Source organism: Myxine glutinosa, chromosome 10 (genome assembly GCF_964187855.1).
Source record: "Myxine glutinosa chromosome 10, kmMyxGlut1.1, whole genome shotgun sequence".
NCBI lineage: Eukaryota > Metazoa > Chordata > Myxini > Myxiniformes > Myxinidae > Myxine > Myxine glutinosa.
Window position 1 is genome coordinate 80892383 of NC_136270.1, and position 24937 is coordinate 80917319.

At 45.8% G+C, this 24937-nt stretch overlaps 1 protein-coding gene across 3 annotated transcripts in view; it reads left to right on the top strand.

The window, feature by feature from the left end:
• The window catches only part of LOC137434053 (transcription factor MafB), a 135346-nt gene that overhangs the window by 318 nt on the left and 110091 nt on the right, over positions 1-24937 (top strand). For 2 of the 3 annotated variants that reach the window (XR_010985779.1, XM_068126685.1), the window contains exon 1: positions 1-990. This exon is cut by the window's left edge and continues 318 nt beyond it. Coding sequence is in view for 2 of the 3 variants with exons in the window: in XM_068126685.1 (XP_067982786.1) it covers positions 1-974 (974 nt within the window). In the remaining variant the exon portion in view is untranslated. Of the gene's footprint in view, positions 991-12120; positions 12138-24937 lie in introns of those variants that run through there. The other variant, XM_068126686.1, reaches the window with a different exon arrangement.

A 24937-nucleotide genomic window follows, 5' to 3' on the forward strand; every position in this document is an offset into this window, starting at 1 on the left:
CAATGGCCGCAAGCGCCGGCGAAGTGACGCTCGTCGGTGCATCGGAGCATCCGGGTGCCGGATCTCCACCCCGCGGTGGCTGCATCCGTTTAGGCTCCATCTCTTCGACTCCGTGCAGTTCCGTGCCCTCGTCGCCGAGCCTCAGCCCCGGGACGGACACGAGGGGTCACCTGGAGGAGTTTTACTGGATGAACGGCTACGGCGCGCAGCAGCCGCAGCATCAGCAGGAGCAGCACCATCAGCACCACCAGCAACAGCAGCAGCACCCTCACGGGCCGCATCCGGCGCAGCAACAGCAGATGACCGCCGACGCCTTGGGTCTGACCCCCGAGGATGCGGTCGAGGCGCTCATCAGTGCTCAGCACGGAGCCTCCATGCACGGGTTTGAAGGATTCCGCACGGGCGCGCCGCACCCGCACGTGTACCTGCACGACGAGCTTTCCGCGGCGCATCACCACCACCACGGCCTTAACCACCATCAGCAGCATCACGAGGACCACGCGGAGCAGCAGCATCCTGGGGCGCCTCACGCGCATCACCCGCACCACCCGCACGTACACGTGCACCACCCGCACGCGCAAGGTCCCGGCGCGCATTCGCACTCGGTGCAGGTGGACGATCGCTTCACGGACGATCAACTCGTGTCCATGTCGGTGAGGGAGCTGAACCGGCAACTTCGTGGTTTCAGCAAAGAGGAGGTTCTCCGGCTCAAGCAGAAGCGGCGCACGCTCAAGAATCGCGGCTACGCGCAATCGTGCCGCCATAAGCGCGTGCAGCAGCGGCATCTGCTGGAGAACGAGAAGACGGACCTGCAGCGGCAGGTGGAGAACCTGCGGGTCGAGCTGGCGCGGCTCGCCCGTGAGAGGGACGCGTACAAAGCGCGCTGCGAGCGCCTCGCCGCCGTGTGCCAACGGGCCGAGAGACCCGGTTCCCCAGGTCGGCCCCGGGATGCTTCACCCATGTACTTCGCGTGATCTCCGCACCGAAGCGGTACGTGTTGCTCATCGCACCTGAATCGGGGATTCCCGAGATTTTTTTAACCTTCTCTGCGTCTGTGATAACCAACTTGTGCGCCTTCTATGCCTTAAAATGCACCAATTTCCTACGACCTTTGCACATTCCTTGGCTGCACTTTGCGTCTCTGTAAAGACGTGGGCTCAGAATATGATAAACAATTGTATACAAGCACATTTCATATAATTGATGTACAATTATAGGTCTATGAGATGGATAGATGAGGCAGATATCATATTGTATAAAGGACATAAATATGGGGGATGTTATGAGGGTGCTGCAAGAAGCACTTGACACTCATCACCCTGCACTCGTCACCCTACACGATCCTTATGCGACATAGTTGGCCAAAGTCCCAGGGTGCAATACTCCCCTTGCCTCTCCTTCCCCACCCCAACACCAAGACTCCTGCGCAGCACCTCGGTGCACCATATTCACCTAAGAATGTCCAGGATGACAGTGCATAGCCTGGTCGGAGATCGAGCCCAGAGATGTTAGCTCAAACGCGATAACACAACAGTACGAGCTCCCCTGCCAGCACCGTCTGTCTTGTCCATAAGTCACAGCTTCTAAACATTTGGACACAAATGTAGCCGTTTTGTTCACGTCATATAATGTATGTTCCTATTATGAAAGAGCTTTATTTGTTAAACAAATTGCGTGATTCATAAACTACATTGTTTGTGATATATAATATGTTGTCTGCGAAGTAGAGTAAGTGTATTGTTCGTAAAAAAGAGTGAGTGTATTGTTCGTGACATAGAGTGAGTGTATTGTTTGTGACATAGAGTGAGAGTATTCTACGTGACATAGAGTGAGAGCATTGTATGTGACAAAGAGTGAGTGTATTGTATGTGACATGGAGTGAGTGTATTGTTCGTGACATAGAATGAGTGTATTGTACGTGACATAGAGTGAGAGTATTATACGTGACATGGAGTGAGTGTATTGTATGTGACATAGAGTGAGAGTATTGTATGTGACATAGAATGAGAGTTTTATACGTGACATAGAGTGAGTGTATTGTATGTGACATCGAGTGAGTGTACTGTATGTGACATAGAGTGTATTGCATGTGACAAAGATTGAGTGTATTTTATATGACAGAGTGAGTGTATTGTTTGTGACATAGAGTGAGAGTATTCTACGTGACATAGAGTGAGTGTATTGTATGTGACATAGAGAGTGTGTATTGTATGTGACATAGAGTGAGTGTATTGTATGTGACATCGAGTGAGTGTATTGTATGTGACATGGAGTGAATGTATTGTATGTGACATAGAGTGTATTGTATGTGACATAGAGTGAGTGTATTGTATGTGACATCGACTGAGTGTATTGTATGTGACATGGAGTGAATGTATTGTATGTGACATAGAGTGTATTGTATGTGACAAAGATTGAGTGTATTGTATATGACAGAGTGAGTGTATTGTTTTTGACATAGAATGAGTGTATTGTTCGTGGCATGGAGTGAGAGTATTCTACGTGACATAGAGTGAGTGTATTGTATGTGACATAGAGAGTGTGTATTGTATGTGACATAGAGTGAGTGTATTGTATTTGGCATGGAGTGAGAGTATTCTACATGACATAGAGTGAGTGTATTGTATGTGACATAGAGAGTGTGTATTGTATGTGACATAGAGTGAGTGTATTGTATGTGACATGGAGTGAGTGTATTGTATGTGACATAGAGTGAGTGTATTGTATGTGACATGGAGTGAGTGTATTGTATGTGACATAGAGTGTATTGTATGTGACATAGAGTGTATTGTATGTGACAAAGATTGAGTGTATTGTATATGACAGAGTGAGTGTATTGTTTGTGACACAGAGTGAGTGTATTGTTTGTGACATAGAATGAGTGTATTTTTCGTGGCATATAGTGTGTTCTTCATGGCATAGTGTGAGTGTGTTGTTCATGGTATAGAGAGACTGTATTCTTAGTGACATAGAGTGAGTGTATTGTTTGTGGTATAGAGAGAGTGTATTTTTAGTGACATAGAGTGAGTGTATTGTTTGTGGCACAGAATGAGTGTATCGTTTGTGACATACAGTGAGTGTGTTGTTCGTGGCAACGAATGAGTGTATTGTTCATGGCATAAGGTTTATTGTTTGTGACATAGAGTGAGTGTATTGTTTGTGATATCGAGTGAGTGTCCTCTTTGTGATATCGAGTGAGTGCATTGTTTGTGATATCGAGTGAGTGTCCTGTTTGTGATATCGAGTGAGTGTATTGTTTGTGACATAGAGTCATGGCATTGTTCATGGCACAGATTGAGTGTATTGTTTGTGACATAGAGTGGGTGTACTGTTTGTGATATCGAGTGAGTGTCCTGTTTGTGATATCGAGTGAGTGTCCTGTTTGTGATATCGAGTGAGTGTATTGTTCATGGCATAAGGTTTATTGTTTGTGATATCGAGTGAGTGTATTGTTTGTGACATATAGTCATGGCATTGTTCATGGCACAGTTTGAGTGTATTGTTTGTGATATAGAGTGAGTGTACTGTTTGTGATATCGAGTGAGTCTATTGTTTGTGATATCGAGTGAGTGTACTGTTTGTGATATCGAGTGAGTGTCCTGTTTGTGATATCGAGTGAGTGTATTGTTCATGGCATAAGGTTTATTGTTTGTGATATCGAGTGAGTGTATTGTTTGTGACATGTAGTCATGGCATTGTTCATGGCACAGATTGAGTGTATTGTTTGTGACATAGAGTGAGTATATTGTTTGTGATATCGAGTGAGTGTCCTGTTTGTGATATCGAGTGAGTGTATTGTTCATGGCATAAGGTTTATTGTTTGTGATATCGAGTGAGTGTATTGTTTGTGACATGTAGTCATGGCATTGTTCATGGCACAGATTGAGTGTATTGTTTGTGACATAGAGTGAGTGTATTGTTTGTGACATATAGTCATGGCATTGTTCATGGCACAGATTGAGTGTATTGTTTGTGACATATAGTCATGGCATTGTTCATGGCACAGATTGAGTGTATTGTTTGTGACATAGAGTGAGTGTATTGTTTGTGACATATAGTCATGGCATTGTTCATGGCACAGATTGAATGTATTGTTTGTGACATAGAGTGAGTGTATTGTTTGTGACATATAGTCATGGCATTGTTCATGGCACAGATTGAGTGTATTGTTTGTGACATAGAGTGAGTGTATTGTTTGTGACATATAGTCATGGCATTGTTCATGGCACAGATTGAGTGTATTGTTTGTGACATAGAGTGAGTGTATTGTTTGTGACATATAGTCATGGCATTGTTCATGGCACAGATTGAGTGTATTGTTTGTGACATATAGTCATGGCATTGTTCATGGCACAGATTGAGTGTATTGTTTGTGATTTAGAGTCATGGCATTGTTCATGGCACAGATTGAGTGTATTGTTTATGACATATAGTCATGGCATTGTTCATGGCACAGATTGAGTGTATTGTTTGTAATATAGAGTCATGGCATTGTTAATGGCACAGATTGAGTGTATTGTTTGTGATATAGAGTCATGGCATTGTTCATGGCACAGATTGAGTGTATTGTTTGTGACATAGAGTGGGTGTATTGTTTGTGACAATGAGTGAGTGTTGTGTTCATGGCATGAGGTTTATTGTTTGTGACACTGAGTGAGTGTATTGCCTGTGACTTGTTGAGTGGTGCCGGCGAGCCTACCCACGTGTTGTCAGACCTACACACATCCTGTCGACGTTTCCCTTGCGTAGCTGACCCTACCCATGTGACGCCGGCCCTACCCGTACGCCGCCGAACTACACGTATATTGTATAAGGTTTATTGTTTGTGACATAGAGTGAATTTATTGCTTCTGTCATAGATTGAGTCTTTTGTCCATGGCAGAATGTGATTGTGTTGTTTATGTCATCGAGTGAGTGTATTGTTCGTGATATAGATTGAGTGTATTGTTTGTGACATAAATTTAGTGTATTGTTTGTGGCAGAGAGTGAGTCTAGTGTTTGTGACATAGATTGAGTATAATTTCCGTGACATCGATTGAGTGCATTGTTTGTGACATAGATTGAGTGTATTGTTTGTGACATAAATTTAGTGTATTGTTTGTGGCAGAGAGTGAGTCTAGTGTTTGTGACATAGATTGAGTATAATTTCCATGACATAGATTGAGTGCATTGTTTGTGGCATAGAGTGAATTGTCCGTGATATGGAGTCAATGTATTGTTTGTACCATAATGTGAGTTCAGTTGGTGACATAGAGTGATTGAGTGAGTGCATTGTTAGTGACGTAAGGTTTATTGTTGGTAAGATAGAGTGAGTGTATCGTTCATTGAAAAGAATGAGTGTATTGTTTATGGTATATATTGAGTGAATCGTTTGTGACATCGAGCAAGTGTATTCGTTGTGACAGAATGAGTGAATTGTTCATGACCCAGATTGAGTGTATTGTTCATGACCCAGATTGAGTGTATTGTTTGTGACATGGATTGAGTGTATTATTTTTGACAAAGGTCGAGTGTTTTGTTTATGGCATGAAGTGAGTGTATTGTTTGTGGCATAGAGTGACTGTATTGTTTGTGGCATAGAATGAGTGTATTGTTTGTGGCATAGAGTGAGTGTATTGTTTGTGGCATAGAGTGAGTGGATTTTTTTGTGACATCGAGCTTGTGTATTGATCGTGATATGGAGTGAGTGTATTGCTTGACATTGATCGAGTACATTGTTTGTGACATAGATTGAGTTTATTGTCGGTGGCAAGAGTGAGTGCCTTGTTTGTGGCATAGAGTGAGTGGATTTTTCATGGTATAGCGTGAGTGTATTGTTCATGATATGGAGTTAGTGTATTGTTTGTGACATAGATTGAGTTTATTGTTTGTGACATTGAGTGAGTTTATTGTTTTTAGCATTGTGTGAGTGTATTGCTCATGGCAAAGAGTGAGTGTATTGTTTGTGATATCGACTTATTAATTTTTTTATGACATGGATTGAATGTATTGATTGTATTTTTGTGACATTGAGTGAGTGAGCGGGTGCATTGTTCATAGCACAAGGTTTATTGTTTGTGACACAGAGTGAGTGTATTGTTTTTGACATAGATTGAGTGTGTTGTTTGTGACATAGAGTGACTGAGGGAGTGCATTGCTCATATCCTTTCATAGCCTAAGGTTTATTGTTTGTGACAGTGACTATTGTTTGTGACATAGCTTGAGTGTATCGTTTGTGACAGAGTGACTCAGTGAGTGCAAAAAGCACAAGGTTTATTGTATGTGACATAGAGTGAGTTTATTGTTTATGACGTGAAATGCATTGTTCAGACCATAAAGGTTATTTTTGTTAGATGAGGTGGTTTGTTTATGACATCAAGGGTGTTATTTTTGATATAAAGTGCATTGTTTGTGATGTCACAATACCCGGCCTTCACCAAATATATACTTCCAATGAGTCGTGGTCTCGTCTCATGGAGACCTTCTCTGAGAGCGTGATAAGGGTTCATGACACCTTGACGAACTGGATGCCAATTGATATTACGTGTTACCTGACTTCACCTTTTGCAGAATTGTATATTTTTCCCGATTATACAAATAACCAAGTGTTGTGAGTTTAAGGCGATTTAATGATGTCACAGGAGAAACAAATACCTGTGTTTATTAAATGATGGTCACAGGTTCTGGAAGGCTACATACCTTCCTTCATAATAGATTATAAACTCGATATTCCTGGAATCATCTATGGTAAGCCATTCCTGCACTCAGTGTATTGTCCACACAAGGCAGCGTTTCGTTCATCGCATGTCTCAGGGGTCATCAGTAAGTCCGTTATAGTCTTTAAACAACAATAAAAAACAGTTTAAGCAAAACAAGAAGTTTAAGTGAAACACAAAAAAAAGTTTAAGTGTTTAAGTACGACCAGGTTACCTCCCGGGGTTACCTGCAGCAATTTAGATCAATTTCATTGCTGTGACAACGACAACGTGGACACATATTTAAGGAATCATTACATATTTATCAGATATTCAAGGAAAGCAAACAAATGGCGAAACACGGCTGTGATGCATAACTCCTCTTTCAGTTATAAACTTTTAAAAACAAAATGTGACGTAGGCACGACGTCATCTGCCAGTAAGTGAACTTTAGTGTAGAGAATTAGGTTGAATATGAACTTGTCGGTGAGAAGCAAATGCTATTCTGACGGGATTCTCCATGGTGAAGCGGTATTCTAGAAAATCCGCTCTCCCATTGGGACGAAGTCACTGCTCACGCAGCTTTCTGCTCCTCGACCCCCTCTTCCCTCCTCCATCCTCCCCCACCCCAACCCCTGCACTCATTGCTGACAATTGACGGATGGGTATTCGGCATTTCTTACTTCACGATCCACCCCCGACCTCCCCCCCTTCCTCCCGGGCAGGGAAGCCCCCGCCTGTCCCCTAAAACCGCCCCTATGTCAACCCACAAATTCATATTATTCTCCCCGTAATGAACGTCGCGATTAAGCGGATCGATAACTCACATCCGCGCGCTGCCGACCCTACCCGCGCGCCGCCGACCCCACCCGCCCACTACCGACCCTACTCGCCCACTACCGACCCTACGCGCCCACTACCGACCCTACCCGTGCGCTGCCGACCATACTCGCCCACTACCGACCCTACCCTTGCGCTGCCGACCCTACTCGCCCACTACCGACCCTACCCGTGCGCTGCTGACTCTACCCGCCCACTACCGACTCTACCCGCCCACTACCGACCCTACCCGTGCGCTGCCGACCCTATCCATGCGTCGCCGACCCTACCCGCACGCCGCCGACCCTACCCGTGTGCCGCCGACCCTACCCGCCCACTACCGACCCTATCCACCCACTACCAACCCTACCCATGCGCTGCCGACCCTACCCGCGCGCTGCCGACCCTACCCACCCACTACCGACCCTACCCATGCGCTACCGACCCTATCTACCCACTACCGACCCTATCTGCCCACTACCAACCCTACCTGTCCACTACCGACTCTACCCACGCGCCACCAACCCTACCCATGCGCTACCGACCCTACCCAGCCACTACCGACACTATCCACATGCCACCAACCCTACCGTGCACTTTAGACCCTAACTGCGATCCGCTGACTCTACCCACACGCCGCTGGCCCTACCCCTATGCCACTGACCATACCCGCACACCGCTGACCCTACCCGCATCTCGTCGACCTTTCCCTTGCGCAGCCGACCCTACCCGCATGCCGCCGCTCTTCCCGCGTGCCGCCGACCATACCCGAACGCTGCCGCTCTTCCCGCGTGCCGCCGACCATACCCGAACACTGCCGCCCTTCCCGCGTGCCGCCAACCATACCCACACGCTACCGCTATTCCCGCATGCCACCGACCATTCCCGTATGTTGCCGCTCTTCCCGTGTGCCCCCGACCCTACCCACACACTACGCTCTCACCCGCATGCCGCCAACCCTAACCGCACGCTACCGCTCTTCCCACATGCCGCCGACCATAACCGTACACTGCCGCTCTTCCCGCGTGCCGCCGACTCTACCCTCACGCTACCGCATTCCCCGTGCCACCGACGATACCCGTACGCTGCCGCTCTTCCTGTGTGCCGCCGACCCTACCCGCATGCTGCCGCTCTTCCTGTGTGCCGCCGACCCTACCCGCACGCTATCGCTCTTCCCGTGTGCCGCTGACCCTATCTGTATGCCACACCTCTTCCTGTGTGCTGCTGACCCTACCCACACACCACCGGCCCTACCTGCACACCTCCGCTCTTCCTGCATGCCGCCGACCATACCCGTATGCTGCCGCTCTACCCGTGTGCTGCCGACCCTACCCGCACGCTACCACGCTTCCTGCGTGCCGCAGACCATACCCGCACGCTGCTGCTCTTCCCATGTGCCGCCGACCCAATCCGCATGCCGCCGCTCTTCCCACGTGCCGCCGACCCTATCCGCATGCCACCACTCATCCCGCGTGCCGCCGACCCTACCCACACTCTGCCGCTTTTCCCGCGTGCCCTACCCGCACGCCGCCACTTTTCCCGCGTTCCGCCGGCCCTACCCACATGCCGCCGATTTTCCTGTGTGCACCTCCCCACAAACTGCTGCTTTTCCCGCGTGCCGCCAGCTCTACCCGCACGCTGCCGTTTTCCCCCGTGCCGCATGCCCTACCCGCACGCCGCCGCTTTTCACGAGTGCCGCCGGCCCTACTCGCACGCCGCCACTTTTTCCGCATGCCGCCAGCCCTATTCACACGCCGCCGATTTTCCTACTTGCCCACTACCCACACGCCGCCGCTTTTCCCGCGTGCCCCTACCCACACACCGCCGCTTTTCCCGCGTGCCGCCGGTCCTATCCGCATGTTGCCGCTTTTCCTGCGTACCGCCAGGCCTACCCGCATGCTGCCGTTTTCCCGCGTGCCGCAGGCCCTACCCGCACGCCACCAATTTTCCCGCGTGCCGCCAGCCCTACCCGCACGTCGCCGATTTTCCCACGTGCCGCTGGCCCTACCCACCCGCCACCGCTTTTCCCGTGTGACGCCGGCCTTACCCGCACGCCGCCGATTCTCCTGTGTGCCGCCGGCCCTACCCGCACGCAGCCACTTTTCTCTCGTGCCGCCGGCTCTACCCGCACGCTGCCGTTTTCCCACGTGCCGCCGGCCCTACCCACACGCAGCCGATTTCCCCATGTGCCCCTATCCACACGCCGCCGCTTTTCCCGCGTGCCCCTACCCGCACACTGCCGCTCTTCCCATGTTCCGCCGGTCCTACCCACACGCCGCCGCTTTTCCTGTGTGCCGCCGGCACTACCCGCACGCTGTCGCTTTTCCCGCGTGACGCCGGCCCTACCCCCACGCCGCTGATTTTCCCGCTGCCGCCGGCCCTACCCGCACGCCGCCGCTTTTTCCGCGTGCTGCTGTCCCTACCCGCTATGATGACGATGAAATAATCAAAACTTGGTAACCCTCCTCCCCCCCTCTTCCCCCAACCTCCCCTGGTACACACCAGACGTGGTTTCTGAGAATCCGCTAAGCCTTTTAAGCTTCTTTCATGCGGTCGCTGTAATTGCTTAGAGTTGCGCTCGGTGTTGTTGACAAAGTTATAAAAGAAAGCAATCGACATTTTCTAACCGCGTGTTCGGTACTTACGCTTGCTTGTGGGTTGGGGGGAGTGAAAAGAAAACTGGGAAGTTTGGGACACGTTCTGAACTCGTGCGGAAGGACCTCCGCGGCCCTAACCTGCAATAAGATTCCACAGGTGTACTCGGCGAACCTGCCCGGCCAAAAAGGCCGTTCAAAATGTTCTCGGAATGAGACACGCACAACAATCTAAGAACCACAACGTTCTCGAAATATTAAAAAATACATTCACTCAATACAGTATATGATTACAGGACGGGAATAATCCCCCCCTCCCACCATTAATCATCCAAACTCGTATTTGGCAAAATAAGCAAAACATTGGTGTTTGTGGCATCGTCGTTGAGTACGTACGACGGTCCGAGAATTTTTTGAACGGCCCTTGTATGTCCGAATAACCCTGACTCGATTCTCAAGGATCCACATTCAGGCCCACGGTGTACTGGAGGAAATCGACATAATCACATCTATTTATTTACGTACGCAGGTCTAATGATCCATCAAAATGCACATCGTCACATATACTGTACTCAATATATATAATTATATATATATATATATATATATAATTATAGTACACGCTTGGTGCCACCGGCCTTAGGTATTTGGAAACGGTTACGGTTCTTTCCTTTTATTTTAAGCATAGTCGTCGTCGGAAGACCCGGGCAGAGACGAATCGTTGTTGTTTTAACCGATGGAGTCGTTTTGTTGTTTTTGAAACCTCTTATAAGCTACACCAGGCATTTCCTTGCGCTGAGAGTCGGATATTGCTATTACAATTTATAGATTATACGGTTCCCGTTCACAATGCCGACCGTGTCGATCTATATTGCGATGCACCGACCAGGGAGTCGACGTCCCGCGGCGGGTTCTTCGCGTCCGCACTCCCAACGGGCCATGCGTCGGGTATCCGACCTGAAACCTCGAGCGTCCGTCCATAGGACAGGAGCGTGCGCGTGTATTGCATCAAGTGTACGAACCCGAACGGCACGATCGCTATATGAAGGAGCCGCGCAATCGGGGCGAGCGCGCCGGGTGCGCCCTATCGGCGGAACGAGCTCGCGGTCCCCGCTGTTCGCGAAACGCGTCCCGGCTCGTGCGCTCCCGCAACTCGCGCCGCACGGGCCACGACGACGCGGGCGCCTCGAGTCCGCTGAAAGCAGCAAAACACGAACAATATAAATTCCGTTTCTCGCTCAAAGGAAACGTGCGCCCGTTCGGAAATTGAAGATTTAGCGACAGATGACTATCGGTCCGGCGCTCGGCTCCTGTGGGCACTTTCCACTGGCATTGCTGTCCGTAGCAAACCGGGCCGCGTCCGGAGTTTGAAGGGCTTGAATTCAGGGTTTTTGAAAGGCGACATTCCATTTTAATTTTTCATTATTCCCGAATCCCGATATCCCTTTATTTTCCCAAGCGTGGCTGGGACACTGCTCCGGCGATGACAGCGTGCCTCGGCGGGGATGCAAAGGCGGTTAAAATGGACGTTTCCCGCATCTCCAGCTCGTCGCTGCCCTTATCTGTGTCGCGCAGGGGGCCAAACAGACAGCTTTGGTGACGAAGCGTGTCTGTGGCTAAGGGTTTGATGTCGCGTCCCAAGGTTCATCGCGCCAACATGGACAACAAACTGTTGTACAAACGCACTGTCGCTTCACAAATGATTTGCGATTCCATTTGGAAACTTCCAACTTGGAATATCTGAGGATTCGAGTGAAGACCGCTTTATATGGAAACACACACACACACACACACACACACACACACACACACACACACACACACACACACACACACACACACACACACACCACCAAAAGTTCATCGATCAATTCAAAGTTGAATATATTGCAATTTATTGGAAATATTCGAAAAATAAAAACCTCTATTAAAGGTCGATTTGCGAATAGTCTTTGTTTTCATGGATACAACTGTTTTGATCAACGAACCAACTGTTTGAATCAACGATCAATGAACCTTTTGGTCCTTTGCAGGTATCGTTTCGCATTTTGCAATAATTGGTGCTCAGGATTGTTGACCGGCTCGGTTCTCACCTGTGAAACTACGAGGGCGGTTCAAGAAGTTCCACACAAACGATATACTCGCGATACAGACGATAGTCCAAGACACGTCGACGACATTTTGTGTTTGCGAAGTTTGGAATTAGGAAGAAATAAATAAATAAATTTTATTTGTTTATTTCTTTATGTGTATGCCTCAAGGTTGTACCTTGTTTGTTTATTTATTTATTTGTTATTTGCTGTGACTCGGATTCTTGTGAGTATCTTGTACCTTGAACATTTTGAACAGCCCTGCACAAGTACCTTGTTTGTTTATTTATTTATTTGTCATTTGCTGTGACTCGGATTCTTGTGAGTATCTTGTACCTTGAACATTTTGAACAGCCCTGTACAAGTACCTTGTTTGTTTATTTATTTATTTGTCATTTGCTATGACTCGGATTCTTGTGAGTATCTTGTACCTTGAACATTTTGAACAGCCCTGCACAAGAACCTTGTTTGTTTATTTATTTATTTGTTATTTACTGTGACTCGGATTCTTGTGAGTATCTTGTACCTTGAACATTTTGAACAGCCCTGTACAAGTACCTTGTTTGTTTATTTATTTCTTTGTTATCTGCTGTGACTCGGATTCTTGTGAGTATCTTGGACCTTGAACATTTTGAACAGCCCTGTACAAGTACCTTGTTTGTTTATTTATTTGTTACTTGCTGTGACTCGGATTCTTGTGAGTATCTTGGACCTTGAACATTTTGAACAGCCCTGTACAAGTACCTTGGTTATTTATTTATTTATTTGTTATTTGTTATTTGCTGTGAATCCGATTCTTGTGAGTATCTTGTACCTTGAACATTTTGAAAAGCCCTGTACAAGTACCTTGTTTGTTTATTTATTTGTTACTTGCTGTGACTCGGATTCTTGTGAGTATCTTGGACCTTGAACATTTTGAACAGCCCTGTACAAGTACCTTGGTTATTTATTTATTTATTTGTTATTTGCTGTGAATCCGATTCTTGTGAGTATCTTGTACCTTGAACATTTTGAACAGCCCTGTACAAGTACCTTGTTTGTTTATTTATTTGTTACTTGCTGTGACTCGGATTCTTGTGAGTATCTTGGACCTTGAACATTTTGAACAGCCCTGTACAAGTACCTTGTTTGTTTATTTATTTATTATTTGCTGTGACTCGGATTCTTGTGAGTATCTTGGACCTTGAACATTTTGAACAGCCCTGTACAAGTACCTTGGTTATTTATTTATTTATTTGTTATTTGCTGTGAATCCGATTCTTGTGAGTATCTTGTACCTTGAACATTTTGAAAAGCCCTGTACAAGTACCTTGCTTGTTTATTTATTTATTTGTTATTTGCTGTGACTCGGATTCTTGTGAGTATCTTGTACCTTGAACATTTTGAACAGTCCTGTACAAATACCTTGTTTGTTTATTTATTTGTTATTTGCTGTGACTCGGATTCTTGTGAGTATCTTGTACCTTGAACATTTTGAACAGCCCTGTACAAGTACCTTGTTTGTTTATTTATTTATTTGTTATTTATTCTTGTGAGTATCTTGGACCTTGAACATTTTGAACAGCCCTGTACAAGTACCTTGTTTGTTTATTTATTTGTTATTTGCTGTGACTCGGATTCTTGTGAGTATCTTGTACCTTCAACCTTTTGAAATAGCCCTGCACAAAGTACCTTGTTTGTTTATTTATTTATTTGTCATTTGCTGTGACTCGGATTCTTGTGAGTATCTTGTACCTTCAACCTTTTGAACAGCCCTGTACAAGTACCTTGTTTGTTTATTTATTTATTTCTTATTTGCTGTGACTCGGATTATTGTGAGTATCTTGGACCTTGAACATTTTGAACAGCCCTGTACAAGTACCTTGAACATTTGATGTCGCGTCCCAAGTACAATGTAGGAGACCGGAAATGGAGAACCTTGTTTGTTTATTTATTTATTTGTCATTTGCTGTGACTCGGATTCTTGTGAGTATCTTGTACCATGAACATTTTGAAACAGCCCTGCACAAAGTACATGAAGTCTTTTTGATTTGCGACGGAACTGGGTCAGACTACAGACTGTCACCTTTTTTATTTCGCAATGATTTTTTCACAAGAATCTTGGGAAGGCTTCTTCCTCCGCTGCTTCTTCTTCTTCTTTTGTAAGTATCACGTGCTTTAGGGGCGTGGCTGTTCCGCTGATGCAATGCCCTCTGTAGGTCAGGGCAGGATTTTGAAATTTGCCCATGGTGCCGGCGCTAGTTCACCAACTCTTCGCGAAGGACACTGTGGGGGTCTTTAACGTCCACCAACGAATACCGACGGATGGGACGCCCAAATTGAACGTCCATTCTCGGCACGGCACACACATTGATGAATCACTCTGCCTGTAAAACACCGGGATGGTACTTTATAGCTGGGTCGACATCCCAACAGGTTAGAGGCGAGTGTGTGTACCTGTGGGCCATCTTGCCGGCCTACATTACCTACACCTTTATTCGTTTCGCTCCCTTGTCAGATTGAGCTCTGGTAGTTGTCGGCGCTTGTGCCGTTTTTGCGCATTCACATTGGCTTTCTGCAGAAACACATCACTACCAATTGAAGTGCACAACTACAAGGGTAAAACCCCTCTGCCCCATTTACCTGTCTCCATCACACAAAATGTTTTTTGGGGTTTTTTTTTTTTTCAAATAAATCCATTTGAAGGTCACTTGGAGCAGCTGCTGTAGTACTTGGTGTATTTGTGGTGTTTGTCAATGCAACCACATGTCCAGCAGTAGTCCCTTCCCAACGATAGTATTTGTGGCCAAAGACAATCTGATTGATTGTATCTTTAACGGTGAAGCTGAGAGTTGTTAGTGAAGCAGATGCAAGAGTAAAATGTATTGACACCAGGAAGCCAAGGGCTCACTGACTGGTTGTTCCATCGCTAAATTATACATTGTTAGTTTGGTGTTCGAAATAGGATGGAGTTATTATTTATGACAATTGCACTCTTGTTTCAGTTGGGTGGGTGGATGATGGAGTAAAGGGAACTTTTATGTTTGAGAACGAAGCAGCAAATCAATGGTTTTCCAATGTTTTGAACAATGTATTACCTTTTCCTTTGAGACCTTTTCTTTTTCTTTTTTTTTCAATTTTTTTATTGGAGACCTTTTTTTTGAAGACCTTTGCGACCTTTGAACCTTTTCCTTTTTTTTATTACTTTTTTTTCCTTTTTTTCCCCCTTTTTGTATTACTTTTTCCTTTGAGCAGATAAAGATTTATAAATGCGGAAATGGAGAACAAGTTTTGTATCAGGCGGAACTATATCTACTATATCAGAGTAAGAACGCCAAGATGAGGAAGGCCGGGGTGGGGTGAAGGGCAAAATGGGAGGCATCCACAACATGGGGAAGTCTAGATGATGGGATCCCGCGAATAAACGAATGGTACGATTTTCCTGTTTTTGCAGGGTGAGATTTTGAGAAGTAAAATGTTTTCGATGTTTTACTGAACTATTCTATGGGGTTAAGTGGTACATTTGATTTTGCACGTGTCCACTCCCTCTCCCGCTTTCCCACGTTCCCCAAAGAAAGGGGTGACGGGGAACCCGAGTTCCCCCTCGCTCGAATCAGTGGATGCATCTCAGGTGGCCTTTTCAGCGAAACCTTTGATTTTGGGAAATTCAACTGATGAATCACTTTGGTTTAAAGTTATGAGCAACTTGCAGAGTCAGAGAGTAAAATGTTACTTCTTACGCTGCAAACTGTAATCAGATTATTCAAAAGTAACGGACTGCAATCCACTATGAATACTCTTGTTATCTGTAATTTGTAATTTGAATTACAGGTAATCACACCTGTAATTTGACACCTAGTTGGTCTAATTTTCACAAGTAATAAATCCAGGGATTACTTTTTGTAGGGGAAAATCCGGAAGCAAGCACAGCAAAAAAAGTGGCGAAAACGTTTCAATGACAAATATGAAATTGAAACCGAAGGCACATGCACGGTAATTCAGAACATTTTGGTGTACACTTGTTATACATACGGGGTACAACCTGTTCTGGGCAGGCTGTCTTGCCCTTTGTAGCTTAAGTTAGTGAGGACCGCCCAAAGATGGCTGCATTTGCAAGTTGGATATCTGAATCTTTGTTCATCTGCAAAGGGGATAGATGATATTAACCAGCAGGAAAGTCAAGAGAATGATAAAACAGGAAGTGACGTGCCTGTTTGCTGGACATTTTCAGGTGAATGACACGGCGCTAGAATATCCACCGCAACACATCAAGATTCTTGACCATGTGGACCGCAATGGGTGACGGTTAACGCTGCTTGTTGTCCCCCGTCGCACCGCGGAGCGAATGGGGGACTATAGTTTTCGCACCGCGGAGCGAAAGGGGGACTATGGTTTTCCCCTCCGTCCGTGTGTGCGTCCGTGCGTCCGTGCGTGCACTGCAATATCTTTATAAAAGTAAGCGAAGGACCGAATTCTAATTTGGTGTGTGGGTGCAACTGGGCATATGGAAGAACCCAATTGAAAATTAGGTCGCCACGTCAAAATCCAAGATGGCTGTCGCCATATCTAAACCTTGTGAGCACGATATCTTGAAAAGTAAATGTCTGAACCTTGTGAGCGGAATATCTTGAAAAATAAATGAACTACTAACTTCTAATCCGGTGTGTGGGTGTATCGAGGCATAAGGAAGAACGCTATTGAAAATTGGGTCGCCACGTCAAAATCCAAGATGGCCGCCACCATATATATGTCTGAACCTTGTGAGCGAAATATCTTGAAAAATAAACGAACTACTAACTTCTAATCTGGTGTGTGGGTGTATCTACGCATAAGGAAGAACGCTATTGGAAATTGGGTCGCCACGTCAAAATCCAAGATGGCCGCCTTGCGTCTTCCACTTTGTCAACTCACATCACTTCACCGACGGGGGACCTAGGCGTAACGCTTATTTGAATTATCTTTCACAGGCTCCGCCCACTGCGGAACCCTTTAAGCCGGAAGTACCTTTTTCAACTGTAGAAATGCATGTGTGTACATACAGAAAGGAACAGTGAATGAACAGTGAAGTATTGGAACAGTGAAGGCAAATTTGTTATTATTGCTATGTCCTCAACAAATTTAGATTCCGTCTCAGGTAGACATAAGTGTTCTGATCACCCTCTACCAATAAAACGAGACCTGAAAAGAAACAGTTCCCATTATCAAATATCTCGATGAAAAAAATCTGATTGTTTGGAGCAGTAAATATCGCCATTTTACAACAAACTGAACTTCTGCACAACCTATTACAAGTTACAACAACGACAAAGCAACACAACCAAAGCAACAACACCAACATGATAGTATCAGACACCTCCAATAACGAGATCGCTCCGGAAAAATAAACAGTACGTGAGCATTATCTTCACGAAAACACCAACAACACAATCACTCCGGAAACCTTCTAAACAACAACTATACCTGCAATAGGCGCCCGCGCCCCGCGGAACTACGCAACTTCCGGTTAGTGCACCCTTCGCGACAACAGTCACGTGATTGGATACGTTGAAAACAAACCACGAAAGGGCACGTGTTACAGCTTACTTCCGGTAGTCTCGCCCTCACCTCTAACAGGATTGCTCTGGTAAAAGAAATATTATCTCCACATTAACTTCCTAACAACAACAACAACAACACGATCACTCAATATACTGTCAGAACAACAACTCCACAACCGATAAAACAGGATCGCTCTGGAAAAAGAAATATTAGCTCATCATCAACTTCATAACACCAACAACAACACGATCTTCCGAGAAAAATAAACATTACCTCAACATTAGGCAAGATAAAAAAAATGAGTTGGTGATCGTCCCCGCCCGACCCTACGAAACACACCCGACCCGAAACTTTTTTTATTTTTTTTTTTGAAAAAAATCATTCAAAAACGATCTTTTCAGTCAAATTTGGCGCCGTTCTGCACCGCATGCGCAGTGCGTGCTGCGCAGAGCGTCGCAAGTGCCTCAGGCAACTTCACCCATTTTACGTTAGCCATTCATGGCGGCTATTGTGTGAGATTTTTCCCGCTGAAATCTGTATCGATTCGTGATAGAATCGGCTTGAAATGCCTATTGTGATCGCATCAATAGCCCGTGAGGGCTCTTCCAAGACGGTGAAGGACTGGTTTGCGTGCAATATCGAGTTGGATGTTACAATCTCGGACTTCTATGCAGAGTTCTCAGACGGCAAGTATGATGGGGACAGAGAGCCATTGCCTGACGATACACGCGGTACTTTTGTCAAAGTATTCGCCGGCCCCAGTAAAACTGACATGACGAAAGTTTCACCAGCTTGCAAAGTTTCTGATGTGACAAAGACTCTTGGCTCATTTCTCAAATTTGTGTTGGCTGCAGACACGGCCACGGATCACAGGATGGAACCCGATAGTCGACCAACTGTTTTTAGTGTCCTCATGAATGCTGCCCGTGATGATGCTTTTTGTACTTGGGTGCCAAGGTGCCAAGGGCATGGTGTTTATCTGTTTTTCCGATGTCATGGTGTATATACATGTACAGGTGTCTTGCCCTTTCGCTACCAAGCTCAGCTAGGACATTCAACATCATCCAAAATCACACAAACACTGTGTTTCATAGAGATTTGGGCAATGTCTGTAAATCTGTGAGATGAATGAAGAAATTAAATCATTTTGAGGAGAAAGGAGTCTTTATTTCATATTTTTCCATGTCAACAAAACTCAATGGAAAGTAGGAAAAAAAAATAAAAAATAAAAATAAAAACCTCCCTCCCGACCCGAACTTTTGAGAAAAAAGGACGATCACCAACTCATTTTTTTTATCTTGCCTTACCTTTACAACAACACGATCGCTTCAGAGAAAGACGTTGTTCGAGGCCTGAAGGCCAAAAGCCTGATGCGCGTTCATGCTTTGGCCTTCTCAAGGACCGTGGTGGCTATCGGCTGCAACCATTTGATATATATTTGATAATCCTTTATTTACACTGAAAGGAAAACTGAAATGGAAGCATAACGATTGTGAATACGGTATAATGATTCCGCAGATGGTTTTGGCCGACCCAAACAGGAACATGGTGGACGAGGAAGAAGTGCAGCCAATCGGTGTAAGGCAGTCCTTCAATGGTCCGCCCACCAATTTACTAATACATACATGCAAAGTCCGTCCGTCCAATCAAAAACCACAGTTCGGCTATTTAGTATATTGATTATACTACTTTAATTTCCTTTAAGTTAATCTGTTCCAATACTTATGCTTACCTAAAATGGGGGGGACTTGTATGTATGTATATATATATATATTGCCTTCAGAAAGTATTCACACCCTTTGACTTTTTTCACATTTTGGTGTGTTACAGCCTGAATTTAAAATGGATTAAATTGAGATTTGTTGGCACATGTAATTTTTACAAACAAAAAGTGGAATTTAAAAAATGTTTCCAAAATAATAAAAAATGAAACAAAGAAATATCTAATTTACATAAGTATTCAACCCCTGAGTCAATACTTCATAGAAGAGCCTTTGGCAGCGATTACAGCTTCGAGTCTTCTTGGGTATGTCTGTATCCGCTTTGCACCTCTGGATATGGGGAGTTTCTCACATTCTTCCTTGCAGATTTGCTTTAGCTCGGTTAAGTTGGATAGGGAGCGTCAGTAAACAGTAATCTTCAAGTAATTCTTCAGATTCTCGATGAGATTCAAATCTGGGCTTTGGCTGTGCCACTCAAAGACTTTCACGTCTTGTTCTGAAACTATTCCAGTGTTGCATTGGCTGTATGCTTGGGGTCATTTACCTGTTGGAATGTAAATCTTCACTGCAGTTTCACATCCTTTGCAATCTGAAGCAGGTTCTCCTCTAAGGATTCCCTGTATTTGGCTCCATTGATTGTTCCCTCTATCCTTACAAGTGTCCCAGTCCCTGCCAATGAAAAGCATCCCCATATCATGATGCTGCCACTACCATGCTTCATGATAGGGGTGTTGTTAGATGGGTGATGAGCTGTGGTCCGTTTCTGCCATATGTAGCGCTTTGCATTCAGGCCAAAGAGTTCCATTTTCATCTCATCAGACTTTGTAATATTTTACCTCATGCTCTCAGAGTCTTTCAACATGCTTTTTTGCAAACTCCAGGCATGCTGTCATGTGTCTTTTTCTCAGGAGTGGCTTCCGTTTGGTCCCTCTCCAATAAAGCCTAGATTTGTGAAGTGCTGCAGAGAATGTGGCCTTCCGGCAGGTTCACTCTGTAGTTCTGTCAGAGTGGTCATTGGGTTCTTGGTCAGCTCCTTGACCAAGGTCCTTCTTGCCTGGTTGCTCAATTTGTTTGGATGGTCAGCTCTAGGAAATGTCTGGGTACTTCCATATTCTTTCCATTTCCTAATGATGGAGCTCACTGTGCTCTTGGGAACTTTCAACACTCTTTAAATTTTTATACCCTTCCCCAGATCTATTCCTCCTCACAATTCTATCTCGGACTTTTACGGACAGTTCCTTGGACTTCATGGTAGAGTTTCTGTTCTGACATTCACTGTCAACTGTGGGACCTTATATAGAACTAGCAGAGGTACCCGGCTTTGCACGGGAGTGGGAGGAGGAGGGGAGGGGGAAGAGGAGGGGAGGGGAACGGGGGGGAGGGGGGAGGGGGAAGCGGGGGAGGAGGAGGGGAGGGGGAAGAGGAGGGGAGGGGAATGGGGGGGAGGGGGAAGGGGGGAGGGGGGAGGGGAAGGGGGGGAGGGAAGGGTGCGGGGGTGCCCAGGGGAAGAAGGGCCCCTCCCCTCCCCCCCCTTTCCCCTCCCCCCCCTCCCCTCCCCCTTCCCCCTCCCCCTCCCCCTTCCCCCTCCCCCTCCCCCCCTCCCATCCCCTTCCCCCTCGTTCCCCTCCCCTTCTCTTCCCCCTCCCCTCCTCCTCCCCCTTCACACCAGGGGGGTTGACTCAGCCTGTCATCCCACCGAGGTCGGAAGTCGGAACTCATTGTCGTCAAATAAATGTAGCCTGTATGTTTCACTCTTTGTCACATGCCGTTGGTCCCATGTCAATCGGATGAAGTTGAAAAATTAACGTTACGAAGGTTCTCTGGGACGTACTGATTCCGAATAATGAAGTTGAAAAATTAACGTTCCGAAATACGCTAATTACGCTAACAGAAGCGCTGGAGGGAGCACTGCGCTCCCTCCCTTAGATTCCCTCCCTCTTCTGCTAGCGCTAATTACGCGTAACCACACTAATTTTAAAACCCGAAGTTTTTTTAATTTTAAGGTGTGCTGTAGTCAGAAGCGCTAGAAGCGCTGCGCTCCCTCCCTTCGAATCCCTCTCTCTTCTGCTAGTGCTAATAATACGCTAATTTTAAAACCCGAAATTTTTTTAATGTTTATGTCTCCGTGACATTCCTGGGACCATCCCGAGTCGAACAGTACTTTCCGCTCGCAAATCCGTCCATGGGTTCTCGAGATCTTAGAGATCATAGATAGATCAGGATACAGACACAGAGGCCAACTCTACTTTATATATATAGATACATAGATCAGGATACAGACACAGAGGCCAACTCTACTTTATATATATAGAGGTACCCGGCTTTGCACGGGAGTGGGAGGAGGAGGGGAGGGGGAAGAGGAGGGGAGGGGAACGGGGGGGAGGGGGAGGGGGGAAGCGGGGGAGGAGGAGGGGAGGGGGAAGAGGAGGGGAGGGGGAATGGGGGGGAGGGGGAAGGGGGGGGAGGGGGGAGGGGAAGGGGGGAGGGAAGGGTGCGGGGGTGCCCAGGGGAAGAAGGGCCCCTCCCCTCCCCCTCCCCCCTTTACCCTCCCCCCCCTCCCCTCCCCCTTCCCCGTCCCCCTCCCCCTGCCCCCTCCCCCGCCCCCTCCCCCCCTCCCATCCCCTTCCCCCTCGTTCCCCTCCCCTTCTCTTCCCCCTCCCCTCCTCCTCCCCCTTCACACCAGGGGGGTTGACTCAGCCTGTCATCCCACCGAGGTCGGAAGTCGGAACTCATTGTCGTCAAATAAATGTAGCCTGTATGTTTCACTCTTTGTCACATGCCGTTGGTCCCATGTCAATCGGATGAAGTTGAAAAATTAACGTTACGAAGGTTCTCTGGGACGTACTGATTCCGAATAATGAAGTTGAAAAATTAACGTTCCGAAATACGCTAATTACGCTAACAGAAGCGCTGGAGGGAGCACTGCGCTCCCTCCCTTAGATTCCCTCCCTCTTCTGCTAGCGCTAATTACGCGTAACACACTAATTTTAAAACCCGAAGTTTTTTTAATTTTAAGGTGTGCTGTAGTCAGAAGCGCTAGAAGCGCTGCGCTCCCTCCCTTCGAATCCCTCTCTCTTCTGCTAGTGCTAATAATACGCTAATTTTAAAACCCGAAATTTTTTTAATGTTTATGTCTCCGTGACATTCCTGGGACCATCCCGAGTCGAACAGTACTTTCCGCTCGCAAATCCGTCCACGGGTTCTCGAGATCTTAGAGATCATAGATAGATCAGGATACAGACACAGAGGCCAACTCTACTTTATATATATAGAAGGTGTGTTTATTTCTACATCATGTCCAATCAATTTAACTCCAATCAAATTGTAGAGACATCTCAAGGTTGATCAAAGGAAATTGGATGCACCTGAGCTCAATTTGGAGTGTCATAGTAAAGGGATTGAATATATATATATATATATATATATATATATATATATATATATATAAATATATATATATATATATATACTGTATATATATATTCAAAGGGCATGGTGATTCATCAATGTGTGTGCCATCCCATGGATGTTCGTTAAAAAGGCATTAGTTGGTGGATGTTTATGATTCCTAAAGTGACCTTAGCAAAGAGGAGGCAAGCTATCGCTGGTACCCTGACAAAATCATAAATCCTGCACTAACTACTGCTGGGAGAGAGATGACAAACTACTCAGCATGACCTTTGGCCAAGAAAACGCTTAGGCAGAACTAACGCTCTGTAACTCAGAGTATGGTACATCAGTCAGCCATGTATAATTTACACTGGCAATCCCACTATTACTGATCGCTCCTGATTAATACGCTATTTATTTTCAAGGAATGGATATGCATAATAATATTGTGAAAATACGTTAATATTCAGGTATTTTAAGGACTGAAAGTCAGATTATAACATCCATATATTTTTAAACCTCTGTTCTGTAACAATAATAACCTCATAGCAGGTAAAATGTATGTTCTTCTTCATCTCAATTGCCACTCCTCATCGTGTGATGCAAGTACTATTACACATGAGTATACAAGGAAAGACCTAATACAAGATCACATTCAAAGTGGTTGCAAATTGTAGGTTGAAGGTACTAACTTTTTAGCACTGATGCCATTCCCCATCCCATCCATAACGAATCTCAAAAGGATGCATGTTTTATATTTTTCCTATTCGGACGGTTTCGTCTTTTTTGGCATCTCTCTTCACTTGGACTCTAAACAGCTGGCAATGGAGCTTTGGTAGAATTGTCACCCTCTGGCCAAAGCTAAGCAGCTTGTCAAATGGATTTATTGATCTGGCTGGCAGCTGATGTGTGTGCTGACTGTCTGTGACGTTCAATGTGGTAGTTTCAATTGGTGGACCTCTGAGGCTTCTACAAGAGGAAGGAAGCTCTATATGGGCTGTCTTTTCTGAGTCCTGAATTACTGCATTGAGAGCTTGACCATTATCTCACTTTGTATGCAGGGAAGTACGTGTTCTGCTTTCCAAAGTGGTCTATGAAAATGTATTTACAACAGATTGGTAACAAACAGAGCAGACACTCAGCTAATGTGAAGAGTAATAGCCATTGATGAAGTTGGAGAGGTAGTGTTCCAGAGCGCACACTGCCGAAACACACAGATTGGCAAGCACAGCAACAAGTGGCACATGATTAGGTGGTAGGTAACAAGAAGTTTGGAATTATTGCATGCTAATCGGGAGTAAAACTCCGCATTTTTCAATTTCTTTCTGTGGAATGGGTACCAATTCCCACCTATGCAAGAGAGGATGCACAAGATCGTATTCTTCACGGATTACTCCACAATATACCATACGATTCCAAATCTCACTGACAGGCTGGTCACAGCCGCTTCCTTCTCTGCTCACCTGGAAATGATCACATTCTGATCTAACACTTGGAAAATGCCTTTCATTCCAGGCAAATGTTACATTCTCACTTTGTCTCTTTGCAGAAAGATCGGCAAATAAACCCACCTATCGATTTAGAAAACTCAACCACTGGAAAAGTATCAGTATCTCAAACTGCTGGGCCTCTCCTTCAGTCTGGACCTCTCCTTCAACTAGGACCTCTCCTGGGCAGACCATATATCAGAGCTGGCCTCCAAAGGCTGCCACAGACTAGGCAACCTACAGCAATTGCTTGGTAAATGTTAACTTCTGGGCCGACAAGACAGCTCAGCACAATGGAGTCCTGCATTTCCTTTTGAACTGATGTCCATACTCCACACTTATCTCTTCGGGATGCAGTGGAATCCAAAGCTCTCAACATCAATGACATTTGTGACAAAGAAGCAGAAGCACAAGACCTACGGTTTTGTCATTGCAGGTAGTTTTCAGTTTCATACCTTTCTCAGTCTCTTCAATCCTGCTCTTCACTCCACGGTTTCGAGTTGGCAGTACGCATCACCATAGGTCATCCTCCAACACTATAAATGCAACAGATCAGTTTCAACATACTAAGAACCTCCAGTGTTTCCAATGACGGAGGAATCAGTATCGGAATCCGAGCTCGACAGGCACTGCTTCTCCATATAA